Source organism: Mesoplodon mirus (assembly GCF_964341445.2).
Source record: "Mesoplodon mirus genome assembly, chromosome: 4".
Taxonomy (NCBI): domain Eukaryota; kingdom Metazoa; phylum Chordata; class Mammalia; order Artiodactyla; family Ziphiidae; genus Mesoplodon; species Mesoplodon mirus.
Window position 1 is genome coordinate 177,210,883 of NC_138979.1, and position 24,640 is coordinate 177,235,522.

At 54.1% G+C, this 24,640-nt stretch overlaps 1 protein-coding gene across 2 annotated transcripts in view; it reads left to right on the plus strand.

Moving 5' to 3' along the window:
* RIN3 (Ras and Rab interactor 3) overlaps positions 1 to 24,640 on the plus strand; it is a 123,840-nt gene that overhangs the window by 97,000 nt on the left and 2,200 nt on the right. The window contains exons 6-9 of one of the 2 annotated variants that reach the window (XM_082619529.1): positions 794 to 2,365; positions 4,315 to 4,623; positions 17,326 to 17,457; positions 22,571 to 22,734. In XM_082619529.1, coding sequence (XP_082475655.1) covers positions 794 to 2,365; positions 4,315 to 4,623; positions 17,326 to 17,457; positions 22,571 to 22,734 — 2,177 coding nt within the window. The remainder of the gene's footprint in view (positions 1 to 793; positions 2,366 to 4,314; positions 4,624 to 17,325; positions 17,458 to 22,570; positions 22,735 to 24,640) is intronic. The other variant, XM_082619530.1, reaches the window with a different exon arrangement.

Below are 24,640 nucleotides of genomic sequence, written 5' to 3' on the forward strand. Positions count from 1 at the left end.
GCCCCAGCGCCCTTTCAGCTTGGACGTCCCATGCCCGCTACCCAGAACAAGCATGGCGCTGACCATCAGTGCAGGCCTGCTTTGGTGGCCACAGCTGAGGGCTGAGTCAAGAGCAAGGCATGTGCTGGGACTTAACTCAGCAGTGCAGGAGCTCCAGCTCTCTGAGCTAGGGGCACAGGGCAGCTTCCTGTTTTAACGCTGAGATTGGCCAGAGGCAGACTCATTTTGCAGAGGGCAGGCATTCCCCCACTTGGGTGGTCAGGTCTGAGCTCACTGGCTACAATCCATAGTTCATTCTTCCTGCTGTGACAACTGCAGTGGCCCAAACAGGCCTAAAGCAACTTCTCTGTCAGGACCCCATCCTAGGGATGCCTAGATGAAGGCCTAGAAAGGTCCGGTGACCTGCCCCAGAGCACCTAGCAGGTCAGCATCAGGAGCTCCGGGGCTTTGTCCCCTCCATCCCCGTACGTACCTGCACCCCGGGGCATGGGTGCCCCCCCCCGTGGGGTCTCACACGCCAGGGGACAGGACTGAAGCTGAGCCTGTCACCAGCGCCCTCCCGGCCCCAGCCCGGCACTGCAGGGGAGGATGGCGTGGGGCTTCCCCTCTCAAGGCAGGAAGTAGTGGGAGAGGTTTAAAACAGTCCCAAAGGGGAAACCAACCCTCGGAGCGGTGAAGCAAGCACTGTGCGGCCTTCCCTCGCCCTGGCCCCTGCGCGGCCCACAGACACCGCCCGGGCCAGGCTGGGGCCCGGCCTCAGGACTGACCGCCTCTCCCTCCCTCATCTCGACAGGCTTCTGGGACTCCTCACTGAACCCCCGGCGAGGAGGTGGGAGCCCAGTGGAGGCCCCGAGAGACCCAGCCCCGGGAGCGCCCCCCGCCTCCATTCTCAGGTCATCGGCCCATTACGAAGACTGCTCGTGTGAAATCGAGCTGTCCATAGGAAACGGCCGCCTGTGGTTTGTGAATCCAGTCTTCATCGAGGACTGCGGCAGCTCCCTGCCGGCTGACCAGCCACCCCCGGGAAGCTGCCCCTTGCGCCCATCGCCTCCTGCCTCCGACGCTACCTCCCCCACCTCCAGGTGGGCCCCTCGCCGCCCAGCTCCCCCTCCCCCGCCGCTCCCTCTCCATCCCCCCGGCTCCAGCCGGCCTCCTCCCCCGGCCCCCCCTCCGGCCTGCCCTCTGCCCAGTTCTCCCTCGGCGGCTGCTCCGCCGCGTCCGCATCCCGAGGTCCTTCCTCCTTCACCCCCAGCGTCTGCCCCCTGCCTGGCACCCCACACCCCAGGCCCCCCGGAGCTTCCAAGCCAGCCACCCATGACAGCCTGTGAGAGGCTCCCACGTCCCCTCGCAGGCCTGGGCCCCCTCAGGGAGGAAGAGATGAAGCCGGGGGCAGCCCCCAGCCCCTTGCAAAACCCCGTCCCTCCAGCGCCCACAAAGAAGAGCCTCCCCGCCGCCCCTCCCAGACGCCGCATCACGGAGAAGGTCTCCCTGGAGGACCAGAGTGCAGGGAAGGCGGACAGGGGGGCGGCAGCGGAGGGAGACCCGGTGGGTCTTTCCAGAGCATCCCCGCTCCGCCCGCCTCCCCAGGGGACCTCCGGCAGCCCTGGGGACAGGCCTCAGAGAACCACAGAGCAAGGCCAGGAAGCAGTGGCCAAAGCCGGCGATCTGGGCAGCATGCCAGAGCCTCCGAGGAAGATTCGACAACCCCCAGTTCCACCTCCCAGGAAGAAACGGCTCTCCCGGCAGCTGGCCTCGGTCCTCCCAATTCCCCTGGAGACTGCCGAGCTTTCCACGGACGGGGAGGCCCCTGAGAACCCCAGGCCCGGTCCACCTGGAGAAGACCAAGGTCCTGCCCCCACAGCTGGCACTCAGAGCCCGCATTCCCGGCCCAGAGCCCAGCCCCAGAGCTTCGCGGAGTTCAAGGGCTCCCTGGCCTCCCTCTCGGACAGCTTGGGAGTGCCCTCCTTGGCCGCAGACCAGGACTCCTACTCGACCAGCAGCACAGAGGAGGAGCTGGAACAGTTCAGCAGCCCCGGCATGAAGAAGAAGTCGTCGATGATCCTGGGCAAGGCCCGCCACCGCCTGAGCTTCGTGAGCTTCACCAGCGTCTTCAGTGCCTTCCTCTCCAACAACCGCAAGCTGTACAAGAAGGTGGTGGAGCTGGCCCAGGACAAGGCCTCGTACTTCGGCAACCTGGTGCAGGACTACAAAGTGTACAGCCTGGAGATGATGACGCACCAGACCTCCAGTATGGAGATGCTGCAGGAGATCCGCACCATGATGACCCAGCTCAAGAGCTACCTGCTGCAGAGCACCGAGCTCAAGGCCCTGGTGGACCCCGCCCTGCACTCCGAGGAGGAACTAGGTGGGTCCCCATCCTGGGCAGGGGCTGGGAGCCGGTGGGAGCCAGGGATAATCCCAGATGATCCTCCCTTTCTGTGAACTAACCCCTCTGCTGTTGTGTCTCTTCCTTCCGAGTTCGGCCCGTGGGCCCAGTTAGATGGCAGAACCTCAACCACCTGAGAGCTGGGCAGGACACCCCCCCCCCCGCCCCCGCTCAGGATGCTCCTGGTTTTGTTAGGGAGACAAGTCACCAGGAGCGATCAGCGGCAAAAAAAAAAAAGCACTAAGACGCATGGCTGCTGAGGGTCAGAGGCAGTCCCTGCAGGAGATCTGGTGGCTGCAGAGATGTAGAGACCCTAGAGGGCATGGACCCTCTTATTCTGTAGGTGAGGAAAAAGGCCCGGGAAGGGGAACGGACTTGGCCAAGGTTACACGGGAGCCAGGGGCGGTGGGGAAGCTGACCGCAGGTCCCTGCCTCCGGGTCACCACGCCTCTAGCGGCAGAGGCTCTGAGGGCCTGGAAGGATAGACAGGAGTGGGGTGATGGAGGCAAGGGTAGACGTGTGTCGTCCTGTTGAAGAGGCTGGAGAAGCAAAGGGGAAGGGGGAGGCGGCAGGATGAGGACCAAGACAGCCAGGACCAGCCCTAGACCCAGACATGGGCCAAGCCTAGGCGTGCGTGGCAGGGAAGGGTTATCTTGGCCTCTACTGAGACTCAGCCATGGGGACATGGGCCCCTCCCTCACCTCCCGGGGATAGAGCAGCTCAGGTGTCTCCCTACAGGGACAGGACTTGGGACCTCCCCTACTGGGCCAATAGCTGAGACCCTGGGGATCGGGTGGGGCCAAAAAGACTTTCCAAGAATACTTCCCTACTGTCAACCAAAGCTGACCATTGCCTTGGTGTCAAGTTGACGTGGGTTCAAATCCTTGTTCAGGCCCCAAGTAGCTGTGTGACCTGCACCAGCAGAACCTGAGTTGGTCCATCTGTAGAGTGGGGATTATGGCATGTATGTTGCACAGTTGCTGTGAGATCAGAGATGACTAATTCTCATTCCACTAGCTGATCAGGACGCCTCTGGGATAAGATGACATTTGAACAATGAAGGGATAAGCCATGTGGATAGCCACGTGCATTTCTACAGGCAAAGGGAATGCCAAGTGCAAAGGCCCCGAGGTAGGAGCAAGCCTGGCCGGTTGGCAGAACAGCAAGAAGGCCAGGGTAGCTGGAGCAGCATGAGCACAGGGAGCAAACAAGGTGATGAGTGAGAGAGGTCACAGGGACAGGTCACAGAGGGGGCTTGTGGGCCACGGGAAAGCCTTCAGCTTCTATGGTGCATGAGATGGGAGCCATTACAGGGTTCTGAGCACAGGAATATCATGATCAAACATGGCATAACAAGATTATGCCGGTTGCTGTGTTGAGAATGGACTAAAAGAAGCCAGGGCAAGAAGCTATTAATATAACTCAAGTAAGAGATGATGACAGCCTAGGTCAAGGTGGAAGCCTTGGAAATGGTAAGAAGTCAGGTTCTGGCTATACTGTATTCTTGAGACTAGATTCAAATGGATCTGGTAATTGAAAGAGACACATCAAGAATAACTCTACCAAACATTTATTGGGCACCCAGGCCCTCCAGGTACAGCTGCACAGGTTGTATACTGCACAGCGCCCATGTACATAGCGCTCTCTGAGGTGGTGTACTAGTCAGCAGCCCTGTGAGAGTTCCATCGGTGCCAGGCCCTGTGAAAAGCATTAGGTACCATGTGTGGCTCCTGTGCCCTTGGCAGCGTGGCTTTTTGTTGAATGTACTGCAGTCTCGCCTGTCAGAACTGTGGGCTGTACCTGCCGGGACTGTGAGTGTGTCCTTCCAGGGACATGGGATGGGGGTAGCCACACTGTCGGGCAACAGGACGTGGGGGCAGGATGCCTGAAGCTGGTTTCCTCACCCTCCTGCTCTCGCCCACCTGCAGAAGCCATTGTGGAGTCTGCCTTGTACAAGTGTGTCCTGAAGCCCCTGAAGGAAGCCATCAACTCATGCCTGCATGAGATCCACAGCAAGGACGGCTCGCTGCAGCAGCTTAAGGAGAACCAGCTGGTGATCCTAGCCACCACGACCACCGAGCTGGGCGTGACCACTAGCGTGCCGGAGGTGCCCATCATGGAGAAGATCCTGCAGAAGTTCGCCAGCATGCACAAGGCCTACTCGCCCGAGAAGAAGATCTCCACCCTGCTCAAGACCTGTAAGCTCATCTACGACTCCATGGCCCTCGGCAACCCAGGTAGGTGGGCAGCCAGGAGGGACCCGGGCTGGGGGCGCTCTCCGGATCCCGGGAGCAGCGATATCGTATGAGGCTGTGACCCCTTCCCCTCAACAACCCCAGAGCCCTTGGAAAGCACTGGAGAAGCCTTCCCGGAATCAGAAGCCTGTTGGGGCAGGAGTAGCCACGGTGGGTTCCCTGGGGACCGGGAGCAGAGACATGGTTGGCTGCCACGCTGGAAGCAGCCAAGGAAGCCAGCCCATACTGTGCCTTTGTGTGAATTAGGAAAAGGTGGTGCTACGTTTGTTTCCTAGGGCTGCCGTAACAAAGTTCCACAAACTGGTGACCACAGAAATTTATTGTCTCACAGTTCTTGAGGCTGGCAGTTTGAGATCAAGGTGTCAGCAGATCCCTACTCCCTCTAAAGGCTGTAAGGAAGGAGGTGTTCCAGGCCTCTCTTCTGGCTTCTGAGAGTTCCTTGGCTTGTGGCAGCATTGCTCCAGTCTTTGCATGGTGTGCTCTCTGTGTACGTGTCTATGTCCAAACTTCCCCTTTTGATAAGGATGTCAGTCATATTGGATTAGGGGCCCACCCTACAACAGTATGACCTCATCTTAGCCAATTATATCGGCAAAGACCTAATGTCCCAATAAGGTCACATTTCGAGGTACTGAGGGCTAGGACTTCAACATATGAATTTTGGAAGGACACAATTCAACCCATAATGGCCACATAGATCAGTTACAGAAGTCAGTGGGGCAATTACGCTGATCTGGTCAGGTGTGCCTGAGCTTGGCTGGGCTGACTCGAGGGTCTGTGGTCAGAGGGGGTCTTTTGGAGGCTGGCTGGGCTAGGATGGCCTTGCTTATGTGTTGGGTGGTTGATTGGCTATTGACTGGTCTGGGATGGGGGTGACTGGGCCACGTGTTTCTCATTCTCCAGCAGGTTAGCCCAAGCTTGTACCCATGGCGGTAGTTGGGGTCCAAGTGGGCAAGTACAGCCTGCAAGGCCTCTCGGTATGGACTTGAACTGGCACAATGCCAGTCGGACACATTTCACTGACTCGTTTAGTCACAAGACTAGCCCAGATTTAAGGGGTGAGGAACCAGACTTCCCTTCTTGATGAGAAGAGCTGCAAAGGCACCTAGCAAGGGATGCAGATGTAGGCAAGGGCATCATTAGGACCATTTGTCATCAGTTGACCCCGGGCTCCTCCAGGCAGACAAGCACAGGCATCACTGCACCATGGTGCACACCTTACTGAACAGAGTGCTGGCTGGATTTCACCCCCTGACTACCCCAGCAGCTGGATGTCTCTGTGCAGTAAGCAACCTGCGTAACTGTACATGACAGCCGTGGTAATGGAGAGTGGAAGGATTGTTAACTTCTGTAGCCATACAGACTTAGGTTCAAGTTCCTGATCTGTCACTTACTACCTGTGTGACCTTGAGTGATTTACTTAACCCCATAAGACCCAGTTTGCTCATCTGAGGAAGCTGTTTTACAAAGAGGCAAAACTAAGACCCCTAATGGTTCAGAAGCCACGCTTGGCCACTTGTATGAATATTGGAAACAGCATATGTAAAATGTCAACCTCAATGCATGGTGCCTAGCAGGCTCGACCAGTGGTGGCTGTTCTTTTGGTTTTTGGGGTTTTTTTTACATCTTTATTGGAGTATAATTGCTTTACAATGGTGTGTTAGTTTCTGCTTTATAACAAAGTGAATCAGTTATACATATACATATGTTCCCATATCTCTTCCCTCTTGCGTCTCCCTCCCACCCTCCCTATCCCACCCTTCCAGGCGGTCACAAAGCACCGAGCTGATCTCCCTGTGTTATGGAGCTGCTTCCCACTAGCTATCTATTTTACGTTTGGTAGTGTATACATGTCCATGCCACTCTCTCACTTTGTCCCAGCTTACCCTTCCCCCTCCCCATATCCTCAAGTCCGTGCTCTAGTAGGTCTGTGTCTTTATTCCTGTCTTACCCCTAGGTTATTCATGACATTTTTTTCCTTAAATTTCATATATATGTGTTAGCATACAGTGGTGGCTGTTTTAGGGGAGGGAGTCTCCATCTGCCTTGGAGAAGGGCAGGCCGGTGTGGCCACAGGCCAACAGAAGACATTTGTTAGCGTGTGACTGGCGGATGGTGCAAGGTCCCCTCACCCTAGAAAAACTTCCTCACAGGCCTGGAACAGGCCAATTCCAGGTTGGAGTCACTCTTTTGGATTAAACTGACTTGGGTCCAACAGTCAATTGTGAGAATGAATACTGTTCCCCATAAGCAGATGCCACCCTGAGTTACAGCTGCACATTAACCCTTTATCATAATATTGGAAATGTGATCGGAAGAGAGAGGGTTGTAGCAGTGGAGACGGGATGCTGAAGTGGAGGGTTTTCTTCATGGAGTGGAAGTCAGACCTCGAGATGGGGTGTCCCATGCGGTGTAGAGTCCAGAGAACAGGCCAGCGTGTGAGCTCCACAGCTGAGAAACCGCCTCAGAAATCTCCAAGGAAGTAAGGTGGGGGTCAGCAAGCAGCCTGCACCCCCCAGAGCTCTCAGAGGTGGACCTCCTCTGCCCTAGGGATGTGGAATCCGGGAAGCTGTCCAGGAGCCCACAGCAGTGATGTGAGGCTGGAGGTTAAGTCCCCGTTGTGGCGTGGCAGAGGGCTGGCCAGGAACCTTCTCAGAGCGAGGCAGCCCCAGATCAGCAGCGGGGGAGGGAGGCAGGCTCAGGGGGTGTCCTGCGTGGTGTGTAGAGGGGGCAACTGGATCAAGGCAGGAAAAGAGACGAAGCCCCGTAGGACCCTTTGCTGGGAGTAGCCTCAGCGAGAACAGACAGGCGGGCCTGGGACCTTGGAGGAATGTCCAAGAGAGAGATCCAGGTTTCCTTCCCAGCTATGTGATTGTGTCCAGGTTACTTCGGTGCTCTGAGCCTCAGTTTCGCCTGTGTTAGGTCAGCACAGCTACACCCACGTTACGGGGCTGTTGTGACACTGAGATGGGTCTGCAGTTTGCATCCAGCCCAGTGGCTGGCACTTAACAAGGACAGTTACCTTCCCCTTCTGAACGTCTCATTTGGGCAGCCATTCTCCCTGCCTTGAGGGGGCTCGGGGCAAAGTCAGGGCCCAGGGCTCTACAGACCCTGAGCCGTTATCAAGGAGGCAGCTTTGGGCCTGAAATGGGCAGTTGCATCCTCAGCGAGGCCCCGTTTACTCAGAAGCCTTGAGCTTCCTGCAGTTCTTTTAAGCACTCAGTGTCCTGGCAGTGAGTTCAAACACTGTGAGTTTTGCTGACAGTGAATTTACTTACTAGAAACTTACCAACCAGCAGGGAATGGGGGAGGGAACGGCTAAATCTGAGGGAAAAGAAAGAGAGGCACTGCCGGAGCTCAGCCCGTGAAAGACCGAACAGAACAAGGACGCTCAGAGTTTCCTTGTCCTTGGCTGGCAGGGGCAGGGAGGCAGGAACCTCTGCTGATTCAGAAGGCAGCTCCAGGCAGGGAGACTCTGAGCCCAGAAATTCAGGACGGGATCAAGGCTCCGTGTGAAGATTCCCCACCAGGAACAGACCCACCAGGAACAGATGGGTTTCTTGGCAAGAGCCAGACAGTGGGTTCCCCTCCCACTGCTGAGTGAACCCAGTGGCTCCCAATCTTACCTGTGCCCCGAGCAGGCCTGGGCTGCCCCACTCGGAACCTCAGCCTCTTCCCCTGAGAGGAAGCAGTTCTGCCAAGAAGAGCAGGGATTTGAGGGTTCATTCAAGGACATGGGTGTGAACCCAGCTTCAGTGCTGCAGCCTTAGACTTGAATCTCATGGGGCCTCCGCTTGTGTGTAAAATGGGGATGATAAGACCTGCCTTGCAGGTTGCCATGCAGGGTAGAGGTGGCGGGGAGCACATAGAAGACACCTGGGCTGCGTGGCCCCAAGGAGGTACTAATCTTCCAGAGCCTCTGGTTTCTAGCCCCGTTCAGAAAGAGGCTGGGAACACCTCTCTCGGGGCTGTGGCGAGGCTCAGATGCGAACAGATACGTGGGTGAGTGTCCAGTAGATGTGGAGATGCAAGAATGGCTGCTCCAAATGTGGAGGATGCAGCCACACAGTGGTTTCCAAGCTGGGTTCCAGGAGGCACCCCAGGGGCCACCAGAGGGACACAGGACTGGGCTTGACCCCAGACAACCCTGCTTGTCCCTGTTTTACACACAGGGTTCCACCTGGGATTTTGTTTGAAATAACCAGCTCTGCTGCTAAATTTTTTGGCTTTTTGAGAAAACCTTTCATTTGGAAAACACTTCAGACTTCAAAAACTTCAAGAGTAGGAATAGTACATTAAAATAGGAACATCCACTTAACCCCTTGTGGACTGTTAATATCTTACGTCATTTGCTTTATCATTTATACTCTCTCTATGCATATGTAATTTTTTCCTGAATCATATAAGGGCAAGTTACATACATCTTGGCCCTTTACCCCTAAATACTTCTGAGAATAGGGATATTCCCTCACATAACCACATTAAAGTTGTCTGCTTTGTAAATTTACATCAATAAAATATTTTTCTCCACTGCACTGCCTGTATTCCAAGTGGTCACTGATCTAACAAGGCTCTTATTAACATTTCCTCCTCCAGTTCAGGGTCCAAAACAAGGTCAGGTATCGCATTTAGTTGCCTCCTTTCATCTGGAACGTTACAGCCTTTCTTTGTCTTTTATGGCATTGGCATCTTTAAGGAATCCAGGTTTCTCTCCCTGCCCCCTCCCCATCTTTTCTTTGTCACGAAAGTTCCTCATTTTGTGTTTGTCAGATGTTTCCGCATGATTAGAGTGAGGTTAGGCATTTTCAGCCAGATCCGGACTGACTCTTAAATTCTCTTCTGACTTTGACATGCAGTGACCTTAGGACCAGGTCTTCTGCTCATAACCTCCGCCCACCCGGCCCCGCTCCCCTCCCACACCCTCACCCCCTCCCGCACCCTCACCCCCTCACCCCCCAGACGCTTCCAGCGCTTTGCTACTCTGAGTGCGATCCCCAGCCCTGCCACCCCCACCGTGGAAGCCCTGGGAGGCATGGGCGACCCCATGGAGGGCACAGAGCCGGCTTGGCTGCCACCGGCCTCCACCACTGACCCACTCTACGCAGAAAACTGCCCTTTCCCCCACCCGCCCTGCCCCAGCCCCTCAAGTCCAGGAAAGAAGCTCCACCAGCCTGTTTCTCCCATTGCACGATGCTGGCAATAGTAACTGGTATCCACACGGCCTGGCTGCTGGCGAGACCTGCTGGGACAGTGGGAAAGGCAGAATTTAGAGACACAAAGCCTGAGGTAACAGCCAGGCTGTCTTTTCCAGAAAGGTAGTTGCTGTTAATGCCCATGATACAGATGGGCCAGAATCCAAAGCTAGGATATCCTTACTCCAGAGCCTGTGCTTCCATCACTGTACCAAGCAGCCAACCTGGGAACGGATCCCAAAGTTCCCGAACTCTGATCAAGTGCTTCCTCCACTATAGCAGGTTTAGGGGCCCGTGTCGGGTAGGGTGGGGAGTTCACCGAGACAATGGCTTTGGATAGACCTGGCCCTCTGTCCTGCAGCCAGGAGCAGACTGGATGAGCAGACTGCATGAGGCTCAGTGAGAGCAGTTAGAACTTCTAGAATCATCTGTCCCGTTACTTTGACAAACAAGCTATTCCCACCTCTTCGGTGTCTAAGACCCAGCATTCAGGGCTGGCCCCGCTGATGGGGAGAAATAGCTTCAAGCCCAAGAACTCCTCCATAAGATAGGAGTTGGGGGAAGGAAAGAAGAATGCAGTGCACACAAATGAGGGACTCTTTCTTAAAAGAATAAAGAGCAGGCAACATCCGGGAGGGCAGTGAAGGCCAGCGAGCTGCTTTCTTCTCTTCCTTCGGGAGTCTGAGTAGCTGGCTCAGGCAGGGCAGAGGCGGGGGTTGGGAGACCCCAGGTGCAGGGATCGATAGGCCTATGACATTGACTGAGGGTAGACAGGACAGAGAGGGAGGTCTGTCTGTTGGTTTCTAAAAATCGATGTTAAAAAATCTAAACTGGGGCTTCCCTGGTGGCGCAGTGCTTGGGAGTCCGCCTGCCGATGAAGGGGACGCGGGTTTGTGCCCCGGTCCAGGAGGATCCCACATGCCGCGGAGCGGCTGGGCCCGTGAGCCATGGCCGCTGAGCCTGCGCGTCCGGAGCCTGTGCTCCGCAACGGGAGAGGCCACAACAGTGAGAGGCCCGCGTACCGCAAAAAAAAAAAAAAATCTAAACTGATTTCTGATGACAAAAGTCACTAATGTTTATTGTAGAAAAAGATGATTAGTATTGTGGTAGATTTCTATCTGGTCTCTTTGAAATAGATACAGATAGGTAGGTAAATAGATAATTAGTTAAGGAAATACTTTCTGCTATAACAGATAAACCCTTCAATCTCTAACTCAGTACAAATTTATTTCTCACGCATGGAAGTCCAACTGGATGGAGGAGGGCTGGGGAGTGGGGAGTGGGTTCTGCTCCGTATAGCCATCCCGGGATCCAGGCTGAGGGAGGCTTTCTAAGTCCCCCTGGGCATCGACATGCAGGTGACAGAGAGAGACAGACAGAGAACATATGTGCTAGGCCTGGAAACAAAGCATAACCTTGTGTTTATGCCCACAACAGAAATGGGGTTCAGGACCTCTAAGATGTCATGTTCTGAGGATTAGAAGCCACGTTACCCTCCTGTCTTGCATAATAACCATCTGTAACATTTCTCACAGTCCAATAACCCAGAAGGCACCATGTTAATCACTTTCTATCTGTCTTGTCACTGAAACATCACAACCACCCCCACGAGGTGTGGGCACTGTTGTTATCCCCATTTTACAGCCAAGGAAACTGAGGCTTGGCAAGGTGAAGCAGTAAGCTCAGGGTCACACCTGAGCAGGTGAGTGGTGGCCCTGGGACTTGGATCCAGGTCCTGTGCTGGATTGCTGTGTTCTCCTGCCTCTCCAGGGTGCCCTGGGGTCAGAGATGACCTCAGGGAGGCCAGGCCCAATCACAGTGACTTCATGCATTTTCCAGCCAGGTTGGGACTTTTGGCTTCTGGTCTCTGCACCCACAGCCTATGTGGCTGACTGGCTTGTGGGCTGAGCTCTCCGAAGAGGAACCCAGGGAGCTGGAGTGCTTTCCTCAGGGATCCAGTGTTGCTCAAAGCAGAACTGAGACTTAAGCAGCATCTGCAAAAAGCACAAACAACCCAACAGGGTCGCTTTGGGAAGCTCAGTGGGAGAGAGGCTGGCTTCTGGTCTCACGTCAGTCACAGACTACAGGGAACCTCCCTCCCTCGGGCTCCAGCTCTTTCATCCGTGCAGCTGGGAGTTCAAACTAGACCAGTGGTTTTTTTTTTTTTTTTTTTTTTTTGCGGTTCGCGGGCCTCTCACTGTTGTGGCCTCTCCCATTGCGGAGCACAGGCTCTGGACGCGCAGGCTCAGCGGCCATGGCTCACGGGCCCAGCCGCTCTGCGGCATGTGGGATCCTCCCGGACCGGGGCACGAACCCGTGTCCCCTGCATCGGCAGGCGGACTCTCAATCACTGCGCCACCAGGGAAGCCCAGACCAGTGGTTTTCCAACTGGTCCCAGAGAACTCTCGAGGGACTCGAGGGACTGGGGACATCTTGCAAGGGGAACTGGGGAGGAGGGGAAACAGCAAACCAGCCCTGCTGTCCGACTCTGATCAACCAGAGCAGCCAAGTTCCATATAAGATACCCCTTAATGAAAGGATTCCACTGCAAAAGTAAATTTAAAACCTCCTGTTCTAGAGGCTTTCTACTTCCTGCCATCCTGTGTTTTTATCAGATAAGTTCATTCATTCAACAGTTCAACAAACATTTATTGACAGTATGGATGTTAACAGGAAAACCCAGCCCCTGTTTTTAGGATGGTCACAGTTCAAGTGGAAAAACAGAGCATTCAACAGGTGACAACCATGCAGTGAGATAAATGATATTCATTCATTCATTTAGCAAGTATATTTATTTATTTATTTATTTTTTAGGTGTTGGGGTAGGAGTTTATTAATTAATTTATTTATTTTTGCTGTGTTGGGTCTTCGTTTCTGTGCAAGGGCTTTCTCTAGTTGTGGCAAGTGGGGGCCACTCTTCATCGCAGTGCGTGGGCCTCTCACTGTCGTGGCCTCTCTTGTTGCGGAGCACAGGCTCCAGACGCGCAGGCTCAGTAGTTGTGGCTCACGGGCCTAGTTGCTCTGCGGCATGTGGGATCCTCCCAGACCAGGGCTTGAACCCGTGTCCCCTGCATTAGCAGGCAGATTCTCAACCACTGCACCACCACGGAAGCCCTATTTAGCAAGTATATTTATTAAACACCTACTACTGTTGAGGCATCGGATATAAACAGTGAGCACGATAAAGTCCCTGCCCTCATAAAGCTTTCATTACGTGGGGAGAGACAGCTAATAAACAAGGAAACAGAAATACAAAATATATCACCAGATGCTGAAACAGGCCACTAGAATGAATAAAACAGGCTAAGCGGTCTGGGGAGTGTGAAGGAGTTTGCTGTTCTGGGTTGGGAAGTCAGGGGAGGCCTCTCTGAGTTAACATGGATTTGTTTTTCTATTCTTCAATGACAAGCCCAGGGAAACCCATTATAAGGGCACTGAACCTAGCTGGTGGGGAGTGGGGGTCTTGGGTTAAAACTTCCTGGAGGAAGGAAGTGGCTTCAGGTGGGAATCATGGCAGAGGGTTAGGGCCAAAGCAGATCACAGTCGTGAGCTGTGTGCTGCCCCAGGATGGTTGCACCAGCCACACCCACTTTCAGTAAGAGCCCAGCCAACACATTCCAAGGGGCAGTTATGATAAGAAGATAGATTCTTTCCTCTAGATCGGGATCTGCAGGCCAACTCTGGCCTGCCACCTGATTTTGTAAATAAATTTTTATTGAAACAGCCACGTTCATTCATTTACACGGTGTCTCTGGCTGCTTTTGTACAATGGCTGAGTCGAAGAGTTGGGACGGAGACCATGTGGCCCATGAAACTAAAAATATTTACTATCCAGCCCTTTACGGAAAAAAATTGCCAGCCCCTCTTTTAGAAAATGCTTCCTAAAAGACAAAACTTTATTTTTAATCCAGCCACTTGTTCGACGCTCACAAGGGCTCTCAGTAACAGACTGAGTTTTGTTATTACCTCTGGTTTGCAGATAAGAAAAGAGAGGCTCAGAGGTAGTGGCCCCAGATCACACAGCTGGTTAAGTGGCCGAGTCGGGGGCCTCCTAATCCAGTGTCCTCACGGTTTGTGTGACCCAGGTGTGCACGCTTTAGCTCATTTTTATCAGAGCTCTTCTCCAAAATCCCCCAGCTTATGAAACACGCATAAGGCCCCCAGCCAGCTCTTTAAAATGTAATCGGCTCCCCCAACATCTACAGATGGAAAACAGATGTGACTTTGGCAGAAAGAAAGCAGGGATCAGCAGGAAATGCAGGCTGCAGCCCAGCAGGCCTTTCAGAGGTACAGCCTGATGGATGCGATCTCTGATCCACGCAAGACAGATGTTTCGACCACAGGTGAATTATTTTGTAGCTGTGCCCCAGCCTCCCAGTGCTGCTGCCTGAGGCCCCACTGTGTGCAGGGCTGAGCCCCGAGCCCTAAGCCTTGGGCTCCAGGCTTCAGGGAAGGAGAATGCAGCCCTAATTATCCCTAGGATATCGAGTGGGAACCAGTGCATTTAAATGATGCTTAAAGCTAATGTTTGTCCACAAATAGCTCTCAGGTCAGAGATCCTGTGTGGGCATTTCTCACCACATCAGGGAAGAGAGACCCAGATTCTGCTGACCAGCTGTGGGGCCTGGAGCAAATTTCTCCCATCCCTGAGCCTCAGTTTCCTCACAGTGAGGTTGGACTTGATGAATCCAAGGCCACTGGTGTGCTAAGTCAGCGATGATACAAACCATCTCATGGGAGACAGCCATCTGCATCTCTTCCCCGCTCCATGTTCATGTTGGTAGCTTGAAGTCAGCCACTGTGGAAAGATTTACGCCATGCAAATTGGCAAATGCTGCAAATCAGAGCTTTTTTTTTTTTCCTTTGGAGAGCCAGTTGTTAAGGATTCCCGTCACACCACTGTCTAAGGCCCATAATGGATCCTAGCTTCCTTGATCATGGCCCCAACCATGGGCAAGACAGAGTGGTGCCTGGTGGGAGCACTTGTGGGTCCAGTTCAGCTCACTGTCAGTGTCCTACATCCCAAGCCCGGTGCTGGAGACTGGGAAGGCAGTGATGAGGCAGAGGCTCAGAGATGTTAAGTGACTTGCCCAAGCTCACACAGTCTCCAGCCCTGCCTTCAGGGAGTCCACAATCCAAGGAAAAGGGCAGGCTCTGAAACAGTCAAGGGTATGGGCACTAGAGCAGGAACCATCCACCTGTGCTTGAGGATGTGGGAGGGCCAGGAGAAGTTAGTAAGGAAAGGTAGGGAGGGCAGTCCAGGCAGAGGGAAACCGTGTGTGCAAAGGCACGGAGGAGTGAAAGTGCCCGAGGAGTTCACCCGAGATTCAGCACGGGGTGGGGGGGTGTCCCATGGGAGTGTGATGGTGGCAGAATGCCATTCTGAGTTGCAAGTTGTCGTTCTGAGTTCCCCCTAATGGGGGAAGGGCTCCTGGAGTCTGTGTAGAGGCCCATCCGAGTCAGCGCCAGGCCCCGGGCTCTGAGCTCTTGCTGGGAGCTCAGCATTCATTCATTCACTCACCCAGCACCACCTCTGCCGTGCGTGCTCTGTGTACTGGGGAGACGGAGAGGAAGTGCTCACCGGTCGTTGGAGTGACAGACCTGGGTCGAAGGAGTCCCCTGCAGTGGGCTAGCTGAACGCCGTGTCATGGAACCAAGGAGATGGGCCCCAAAGCCCTTCCTGAGAATCAGCCGAGATTCTCAAGAAGGGCTTGGGGAGAAGAAGAAAAGGGCAAAGCACTTTCCATCCCCACCGCGCACAGAGCCGCAGTCCAGAGGGCTTCCTTCCCCATCTCTCTAAGTCCTCAAACCTTGGGCTGGAGCTGGACCATCCTTCTGGCTGGACGTCACTGTCCCTTCAAGCAGGGTTTCTCACCTTAGCACTCTAGACATGTGGGGACTGAGTAATTCATCTTTACGGAGGGCTGTCCTGTGCACTGTAGGATGTTTAGCAGCATCCCTGGCCTCTATGCCAGTCGCAAAAGCAACTCCAGACATTGAAAAATGGCCCCTGAAGGGCAAAATCACCCTGGTTGAGAACTACTGCTCAAAAGCCAATGAACTTGCCTGATTGTATTTTGGGGTGAGCTCTTAATACAATACCAAGAAAAAATTGGTATTCTTGGAGGCGGAGTAAAAATTCAATCAGCTCTTAACCAATGCATGAGTTATAGGTGAATTCCAGAAGGCACAGAACTGTTTCACATCCATGCTGCCGGACATGCCTTGTTCCCTAATTCATAAATCAAACAAGAAAAGAATCTCCCGTGTGCCAGAATTCTAATGATTAAATTAGCAACATGGAAGACAACGGCAGGCACAAAATAATCTTTCCCCAGGAACTCTAGTCGTGTCTCAGGCTCATAAAGGTTTATGGAAGATGTTCTCCAAAACTGACTAATTCTGTGCACAGAGGCACAAGAACCTCGAAAGGAATGATCAGAGAGCTCAGAACACAGAGCTGGAATAAGAGGGACAACATTCTTCCTTAGTGGGCATTTCCGTGGAGGCGGTATAGGAGCACTCCACTGTACATCATTTCCTAGAATTCTCACCAAAACCCCACTGGATGTCATGCTGTCTGTGTTGGTTCACATGTGTCTAGAAATGCAGGCTCAGAGTGGTTAGAACACAGCTCACAGTCTTATAGCTGGTAAGGAGTCCGGATCTGACTCTGCTTTTCAGTGCTGTGTGTTACCAACCCCATCAGCCGATTCATTTTACAGGTGGAAAAACTGAGGCCGCCTGAGAAAGCAGAACAGAGATGTCAATAATAGCTCACTTTTCCATTGCGCTCCATGGGTACCGAATCACTTTCATATTCTTTTTCTCATTTCATTCTCTCAAAAAACGTGATAGGCCATCAGGGCATCTTTTAGGCCCATCTCCACCCACTTCCTTCCCCAAGGTATCTATTACTGTCAAGAGGCTCCGAGCCCCGGGGAATATCTACCACAAAAGCAGTCGTGATAAGTTAGTCCTTTCAGAGGTATTTACGTTTTAGAAGAAACCCTAGGGAAAGGGCACTGCTTAACCCAAAAGAATGAAGGTTGGAGGGGAAACTTTAGGCCTGGTAGCATCTGGTCGAGGGAGAGCTTCACTTTTGCAAGTGGAGAGATGTGTGGTTCCCAAAAGACGTCAATGTTAGACAAACATCTGCTTCTGTGTGCTTCCATGAATAAGTGTGACGTGAACTTGACTGAAGGTGTTTCAGAGGAAGAGCTGGGAAAGGGGAAGGGGCTGGGTCTTGCCCACGCAGCAGAGGGCACTTCTCTCGGTTCCTTCTTCCTAAACCCAGACTGTGTCTCAGGCCTCCCAAACAGGCTGATCCCAGGGTCGCCCCCTGTCATGAGAGTCAGGAGAAAACAGGAAGGTTCCTCTTCCAGGGGTGACCACCCCCCACCCAGCAAACCACCGTCCCCTTGCCCTGGGCAGGGAGCGGCTCACAGGGAGAGCCTCACACTCACCACCTTCTGCCTCCTTCCTCTCCCAGGGAAGTCCTACGGGGCAGACGACTTCCTGCCGGTGCTCATGTACGTGCTGGCCCGCAGCAATCTCACGGAGATGCTTCTCAACGTGGAGTACATGATGGAGCTCATGGACCCTGCCCTGCAGCTGGGGGAGGGTGAGTCACCACCCCAGGCCCATCTCCGGAACCCTGGGGCCCATCGCCCACTGCTGACCCAGCCACACCAAAGGCTGGCTGGAGGGCCCAGCAAGCACCTCCTGGATGCCAGACTCCACTAAGCCCTGGGACACAGCCCCTGTCCTGGGGCACTCACAGACTAGCAGGGGAGCTGGGCCAGTAAAGAGACCTTGGCACCTATGCTAGACAAGGGAAGCCCAGAGAGTACCAGAGCACATTACTCAGGCTGTGCAATCAGGGAAGGCTTCCTGGAGGAGGTGATGCCTGAGCTGAGCATTGAAGGATAAATAGGGGCCAGTCAGATAAAGAAGGGGGAGAGGCAGTCTTCACAGAGGGAACAGCAGTTGCTGGCAGTGTACAGGATAAGGGGACAATGGTCAGCTCTTAGACAGGGGTGGCCCTGGGGACTCAGCCAGATCTGGGCCAGGTACCTGTCAGTGGGAGGAGGGTAATGCTGTGGTGTGGGCAAGAGGCCATGCACTCTCCTGTAGGATGATGGCAGGGGTGTAATTTGTCCCACCCTCACCTTCCCTTCCCTTTCCTCCTTCCTACCACTTTGCCCCATACACTTAGCCTCGGCCACCCCTCCACCAAGAACCCCTGAGGTGCAGCCAGCCCAGATAGCAGTTCTGAGGGAGCCCCAGGCTCCCTCTGAGACACTACCCCCAAAAGGGTGAAGAGACTCTTAGGCCCCCAGTGGCCCCTTTGGGTTTCGTGGTTCTTGAGATAATCTGGCCCTCTTTGCATCTGTTTGCATTTTTAGACTGTGTTGGTCTCTGGGGGGGACCGTATGACGTGGCTAGTTCTGTGAGTTCTTGGAAGCTCAGGGGAGCGTGTAAAGCTGTGCAGGACTGGCCCGCCCCCGTGGATTGTTGTAGGGTCATAGAGAGTGTCAGGGACAGAGCCCTTTGGCGGGTGGAAGGATGGAGCGAGGCTGTGGGGCCCAGCACTGGCCGGCTCTCTGGCAGCGGTCAGCCCTGCCCTGGCCGCCGTGGCTCCTGTTCCATCCACCAGCCTGCCTCCTTGCTGCCAGACGGGACTCCAGGCCAGGCGCAGTGGCGAACAGGGACAGGACAGGGACATCCTTGGCCCAACTACCCTCTCCTTATGGACCTGAAGCCCCCCACCCCAATCCTGCCATAACCTCCTGCGATCCTGCTTCCTGTTCCCGAAATCCACAGGGGGTTCGGGTGGGAAAGCTGAGGTCCTGCAGGCAGGAGAGCTAGTCTGTTTGGGGCTACATTAAGTATTTTTTAAAATTGAAGTATGGTTGATTTACAAGATTGTGTTAGTTTCAGGTGTACAGCAAAGTGATTCAGTTATATATGTTTTTCAGATTATTTTCCATTATAGGTTATTACAAGACATTGAATATAGTTCCCTGTGCTACACAGTAAATCCTTGTTGCTTATCTATTTTATGTATAGGACTACATTAAGTATTTTTGAGGCAAGCCAAGTACAAATGAATACATAAAGATCTTAAACATTTCACACTTTCTGACCCAAAGCTGCCTGAACACCCTGCAGCCTGCCCCTTTTAGACTTAAGGGTCAGAGCCCCCGCCCCACCTCTGGACCTGTGGGGAAATTTCTAAGGGATCTATGGGGTGTATGCTGGAAGAAAAGATGGCAGGGCAGAGCCTCGCATGCCACCACGTACCGCCCCTCCCAGCAGACCCTGCCCAGGGCAGCTCTGAGGACCATGCTGCACACACCAGGAGGTGGGCTGTGTGGCATGGGTGCCTCTCTCTCTTCCTACGCCCATAGCCAGGGTGGGAGGTCCCAGCAGCCAGGACAGCCCAGCCTCACAGGTGTTGGACTCTGACAAAAGGATGACTTGGGGGTCTCCAGCAAGGGCAGGAGCTTCCACCCAAGTCTGCCAGCTGGTAGACCTCCATCTAGACATATCTGGGCCCAAGAGCAGGAGGACAGGGTGCCAGGCGGGCAGTGTTCCTGAGTTTCCCCAGCTTCACCCTCCTGTCTTTGCTGGGTGGTGGCCCACAGGGTGCTCCGTCACCAAAGCCTCTGAGGTGCAGTGAAAAGAGGGGCTTGCCTGGGAGGTGACGAGGGGGGTGGGGGGCGGAGAAGCAGAGCCCCTGCTGGCCAGTCCCCGCCCGTGGTGCCCTGCAGTCAGACATGCCCGGGACAAGGGCAGGCCCCTGGGGAGTCCCTGCTCTTGAGAACTTGTTACTCCATCCTAAAAGGAGAACTAACACAGAGTGTAGAAGAAAGAGCAGTTTGGAGGCTGGATTTGGTCCCAGTTCTGCCTCTGATCGGCTGGAGACCTTGGGCAAGTTACTTAACCTCTCTGGCTTGGAAAAGGGAAGGCATTGAGCTAGATTTGGGGTTTTCAGACCATCTGAGCACCTTCTACAGAGGCAGCTGGGGGGAGGATGAGAGATGGAGCAGGCCTCTGCCTTCTTGTGTTTCACAGTCTGAACAAACAGATCTGCATTCACCAAAAAGCCTGCAAGTCCGTCACGTTCCTTCAACTGGTTCCACGTGCTGGAATTTGGCAAAGATTGTGACTGGGTCCCACTTTTTTGCAGCAGGCTTCTGGAGAGTGAGCAATCAGGGACTTCCTGTAAGAAGTAGAGAGGACCTGAACACTGGGCTGATGGGACCCTGACCCCTCTCTCTGCAGCTCCCACCACTCTGGGCAATTACAGGGCAGATGGGAGACCCAGGCGGCTGCTGGGCACCTGGCTGGAGCCAGCTCAAAATACAAACCTCTCCAGAAGCACCCTCATAGATTCCTTTACCCACATCCCGTCTGCACCCTGGCTGACAGCTGGCCATCCTGGGCTAGTAATCTCTTAAGAGAGGCAATGAGGTGTTCCCATCAATGGACAGCACCCTCTCTCCCTGAAGAGAACACTCGACTCCAAAACTCACAGTGCGAGGAGTTGCCTGCCACCTAGTGGTCATGGCGGGAACTGCAGGACCCCAAGTCCAAGGGAAGTCTACTGGGAGAGCCAGGAGGCTGTAAAAAAAGCAGGGCTTGAGCAGGCAGGACTGCACTGGCAGGGCTTAGAGTTCCTCCCCTTTGCCCAAGAGCGTGGGGAACCTCCAGAGCAGCTCCCTTAGGTCACCTAACCACCGTGCAATACTCACATGTTACCTAGCACTGCACTTTATGTGTATCCATCTCATTTACTTTCCACAACATTATGGATTGTGCAGATGAGGAAATGGAAGCATAGAGGACACTAACTCACCTGAGAGCACAGGGCTCTCTGCTGAAGGCTGAGACCTAAACCCTGCTCTCTGACTCCAAAACTGACCATTCGCAGTCAGCACACTGCACTCAGCTCCTCCCTTCCCAGCCAGGGGGATGTGATCACGATGGGAAACGACCATGGGGGAATGCCAACTGGAGGACAGGGCTCTCTGCCGGCAAGAGCTGGAGGCACCAAGGAAGGCTTCTTGCACACACAGGCTTTGAGCTGGGTGGGAGAAGGAGACCCATGAGAGGTCTGCTGGCCCTTCTCTGATAAGGGACACCAAGCCAAGTTCCATGTTGGCCTTGATATACCTATTTCAAAAAGTGTCTTCTTCCTACACTGCCATGAAAGGGCGAGTGATCCTGTGGCAATAAACCCCTTTATCTCATCCCCCGCCCACCCCCGTCAGGGTATGAACTTTTCCCATACTGGTTGTGAAATTTGTAGGAATATGTAGACAGCTTCATCCAGTGGAGCAGTTAGGAATGCTTTGGGCTGCACATAATTCACGATGTAACTAATAATGCTTTAACTCAGAGTGAGGGACTGGTTTGTCTCTCGCATCAAGAAGTCCTGGGGTAAGCAGCTGATAATGGTGGCAGTTTTTAGCCCCGCCATCAGGAAATCGTAGACCCAGCTCTTTCCATTCTCTTTAGGATGTGAACTTTTGTCGCTGTGCCTGTCACCTCCGATCACAAACAGCTGCTGTGCCTCCAGGCTCACCTCTGTGTTCCAGAAAAGAGGAAGCGGGGAGAGGCAAAAACCAGAAGGGATACACTAACTGCGTCTGTCCCTTGCAAAAGGCTTTCCTGAAAGCACCACTCAGGGACTTCCACTTACATCTAAGTAGTCAGAATGGGGTCTCCTGCCCTCTACCCTGAACTACAAGAGAATCTAGGAAGTGAGCATTTTCAGTTGAGTGCTGCTTTACCCCCACAAAAGTGAGTTCAGTTAATTAGGAAGAAAGAGAAGATGGGATTTGGGTGGCTCGCTAGCAGATGGGCCTCATGTCAAAACTCATTGCCCTGGTACCCAAAGGGCTGGGGAGAGGCTTGGTGAGTGGGAAGGAGGCCCAGGGAAGCACCGCAAGACCTTGGCCAAGGCACCCCGCCCCCTCTAGAGTGAGGGGCGAAACAAGGCTAGTGCTTCTCAAACATTTTAACCAAAGCCTCCAACAAGCCAAGGAGAGTAAACTTGTAAGCATCTGTGCAAATTATTATCTTTTACCTTAAAACTTCATGTAAAGTTTGTAGTCTGAAGTATTTCAAAGCTTAAATTAGGAAACATTAGGTATTAGGAATATGTGTGAATTAACTTAAGGTAAAAAGAAATGGAGAAATAAACGAATCAAAGTTTTTACTTTCCTTAAATCTTTAAAAAGTAGTGTGTGATAGTATGACCGTAATTAAAATTTTCTCCACATATTTTTAAGTCGTTTTTTAAAATAGGGTATATACGACACATACAATGAGGAGTCTCCCACCCACCCATGTCTCCAAGGCACCCCTTTCCCCACCCTAAAGACATCCGTGGTTCTTGTGTATCTTTACATTGTAAAGCTCATTGTAAAACTAAAAACTCATTTTAAAACATCACTTAAATACAAGCAAGAGTTACGTCCCAAAAGGAACAAGCTTTGATCAGGGCCGTACAGAGCAGGGCTGGACTTGAGGAAGCTTGTGAGGCTGCGGTGGGCACAGACCTGAAGTTGGGCCGGTGACCAACGGGGCGGCAGGCGCCTCCTTGCAGCGGCGATGGGTGGGGCTTAGAGAGGTGGGCGGGGCGGGCCGAGCTGGGACCAGCCCCCTCCCTTTGGGGGTGGGCGGAGGTGGTCCTGGCTCAGCCTCCACACCCTTTCCCGCCGCAGGTTCCTACTATCTGACCACCACCTACGGGGCCCTGGAGCACATCAAGAACTACGACAAGATCACGGTGACCCGGCAGCTGAGCGTGGAGGTGCAGGACTCCATCCACCGCTGGGAGCGCCGGCGCACGCTCAACAAGGCCCGGGCCTCCCGCTCCTCCGTGCAGGTGACGCCTGGGACCGAGGGTGGGAGGGGGCCGGCGGACCTTGCCCAGACCATCCCTACTGCCCGCCGGCTAACAAGCCTGACGCCGACTGGCTGCTCTGGCCGGCCAGCCCAGCCCCCAGGGGCGTTCACGTGGGAGGCGAAGGCACCGGCTCTCACCTGCCAGCGTGTGCCCAGCCCAGTGGCGGTTGGGGGATGGGAGTGGAAGTTAAGGGGTGGAGACTACAAAAGTATCAGCAGACCTCGGTGGGCAAACATGGTAGGGATATGGGACATTTATCCACTCTTCCTTAGCACCTATGATGTCCCAGCAGGCTGTTAGGGCTGGAGATGTGAACAGTAAGTCGTCCCAGCGAGAAGCCCACGAGCTGATCTACAGCCTTGCCCCCTTGTGCCTGGACAAAGGCAGCAGCTGCCAGGGGTCCCCCTGCCCCAAGCCTACCCCCTCTAATCCAGCCACCCGTCCTTCCCCACCTCTCTATACAAACTCAGTATTCAAGCCATTGGTGGCCAGACTCCTCCCCCCCGCCCCCCCCCATTATCCCACACCCCCCCAGGCTGCATCAAATCAGCTGCCTCTAATTCCCTGAACACACTGTGCTCAACTCCCTCGGGCTTAGCCTCTGCCCATACTGGTCCATCTCCCCTTCCTCACCGGCTGCCACTGCCCATCCTCAGTTTCTCCAATAGCCCCTCCTCTGAGAAGCCTTCCCTGACACCCCCTCCTGCCCCTCATTCCCTGTGGCCTGGGTTAGATGCCCTCCTCATACATGCCATCTATGTATGAAGCTATCACCCTGAGAGAGAGCAGGGCCCATTGCTCACATGTCTTAGGGGTCCCAAGCCCAGGGCCTGAGACAAAGTGAGACTGGGGTGCATGCAGAATGGCCAGAGTTAGGAAGGTGAGCCAGGCTGCGATCCAGAGCTGCAAATAGCTCTACAGACTCACTTAACCTGACACCCGGAGCTCACTGGACCTGAACCCCATGCCTGGCTTTCCAGATGGCCCTTCTGTAACCAGCAGAGCCCAGGCCGGGGAGGCAAGAGGCTCAAGGTATGGACCCAGCTCTGTACTAGCTTGCTGTGTGACCCCGAGCAGTGTCTGCCCTCTCTGGGACTCAGTTTTCCTATCAGCACAGGGGGACCCTGGACTATTTGAACTCTGCCTCCCCAGTACCTGTTCTAGGCGGCCAAGCTGATGTCCCCTCTCCTCTAATCAGTGGTGTCTTGATAATGTTTAGTAACTGGGTCTCTGGGGAGGGAAAAAGAAAACCCTCTGATCTCAGCTTCTGTCGATTTCCATGGTATAAATGCTCCCACCATGGCTGATTTCAAGCTACTAACTTGGCATCACTGAACTTGGAGTTGGGAAGCGGGTATGAGCCAGCATGAGTTGGCAAGTGCCAGCTCCAGCACACCACCACTCCCCACCGCCTCCTGGGACGGCTGTCCCTCCACCAGCTCTTGGGATATGGACACTCTTGGTCCAAGCCTGACCCAGGCATTCCTTACTTCTTGCTTCCACCCTGTGGATTCCCAGGCCTGAGCCAGGCAGAGCATCAGTGCCTCCCACTTAGGGAGGCAAAGCTCAGGAAGAGGCTTGGGATGAGGAGTCTTCTCAGCACTCTTTCTGGGGTATGGGGAGGTCACCACCCTCTTCCTCCTCCCCCAGTGCCTCTTCTGCACCCCATGCCCTAAATCCCTCCCCTGGGAGTGAAAGCCCAGAGCTTGACAGTCATCAGGTGTAAAGGGCCCTTGGGAGGCCTAACGGGGGACAAGGAGAGCACAGGCAGCCACTGAGACCCAAGGAAGTGGGTGGGCTTTCCTCTCCCGGAAGAAAGACTCTTGACACAGAGCCTGCCCTGCACATGCACTCACTACTCTGCAGCCATAATTACCACCATTCT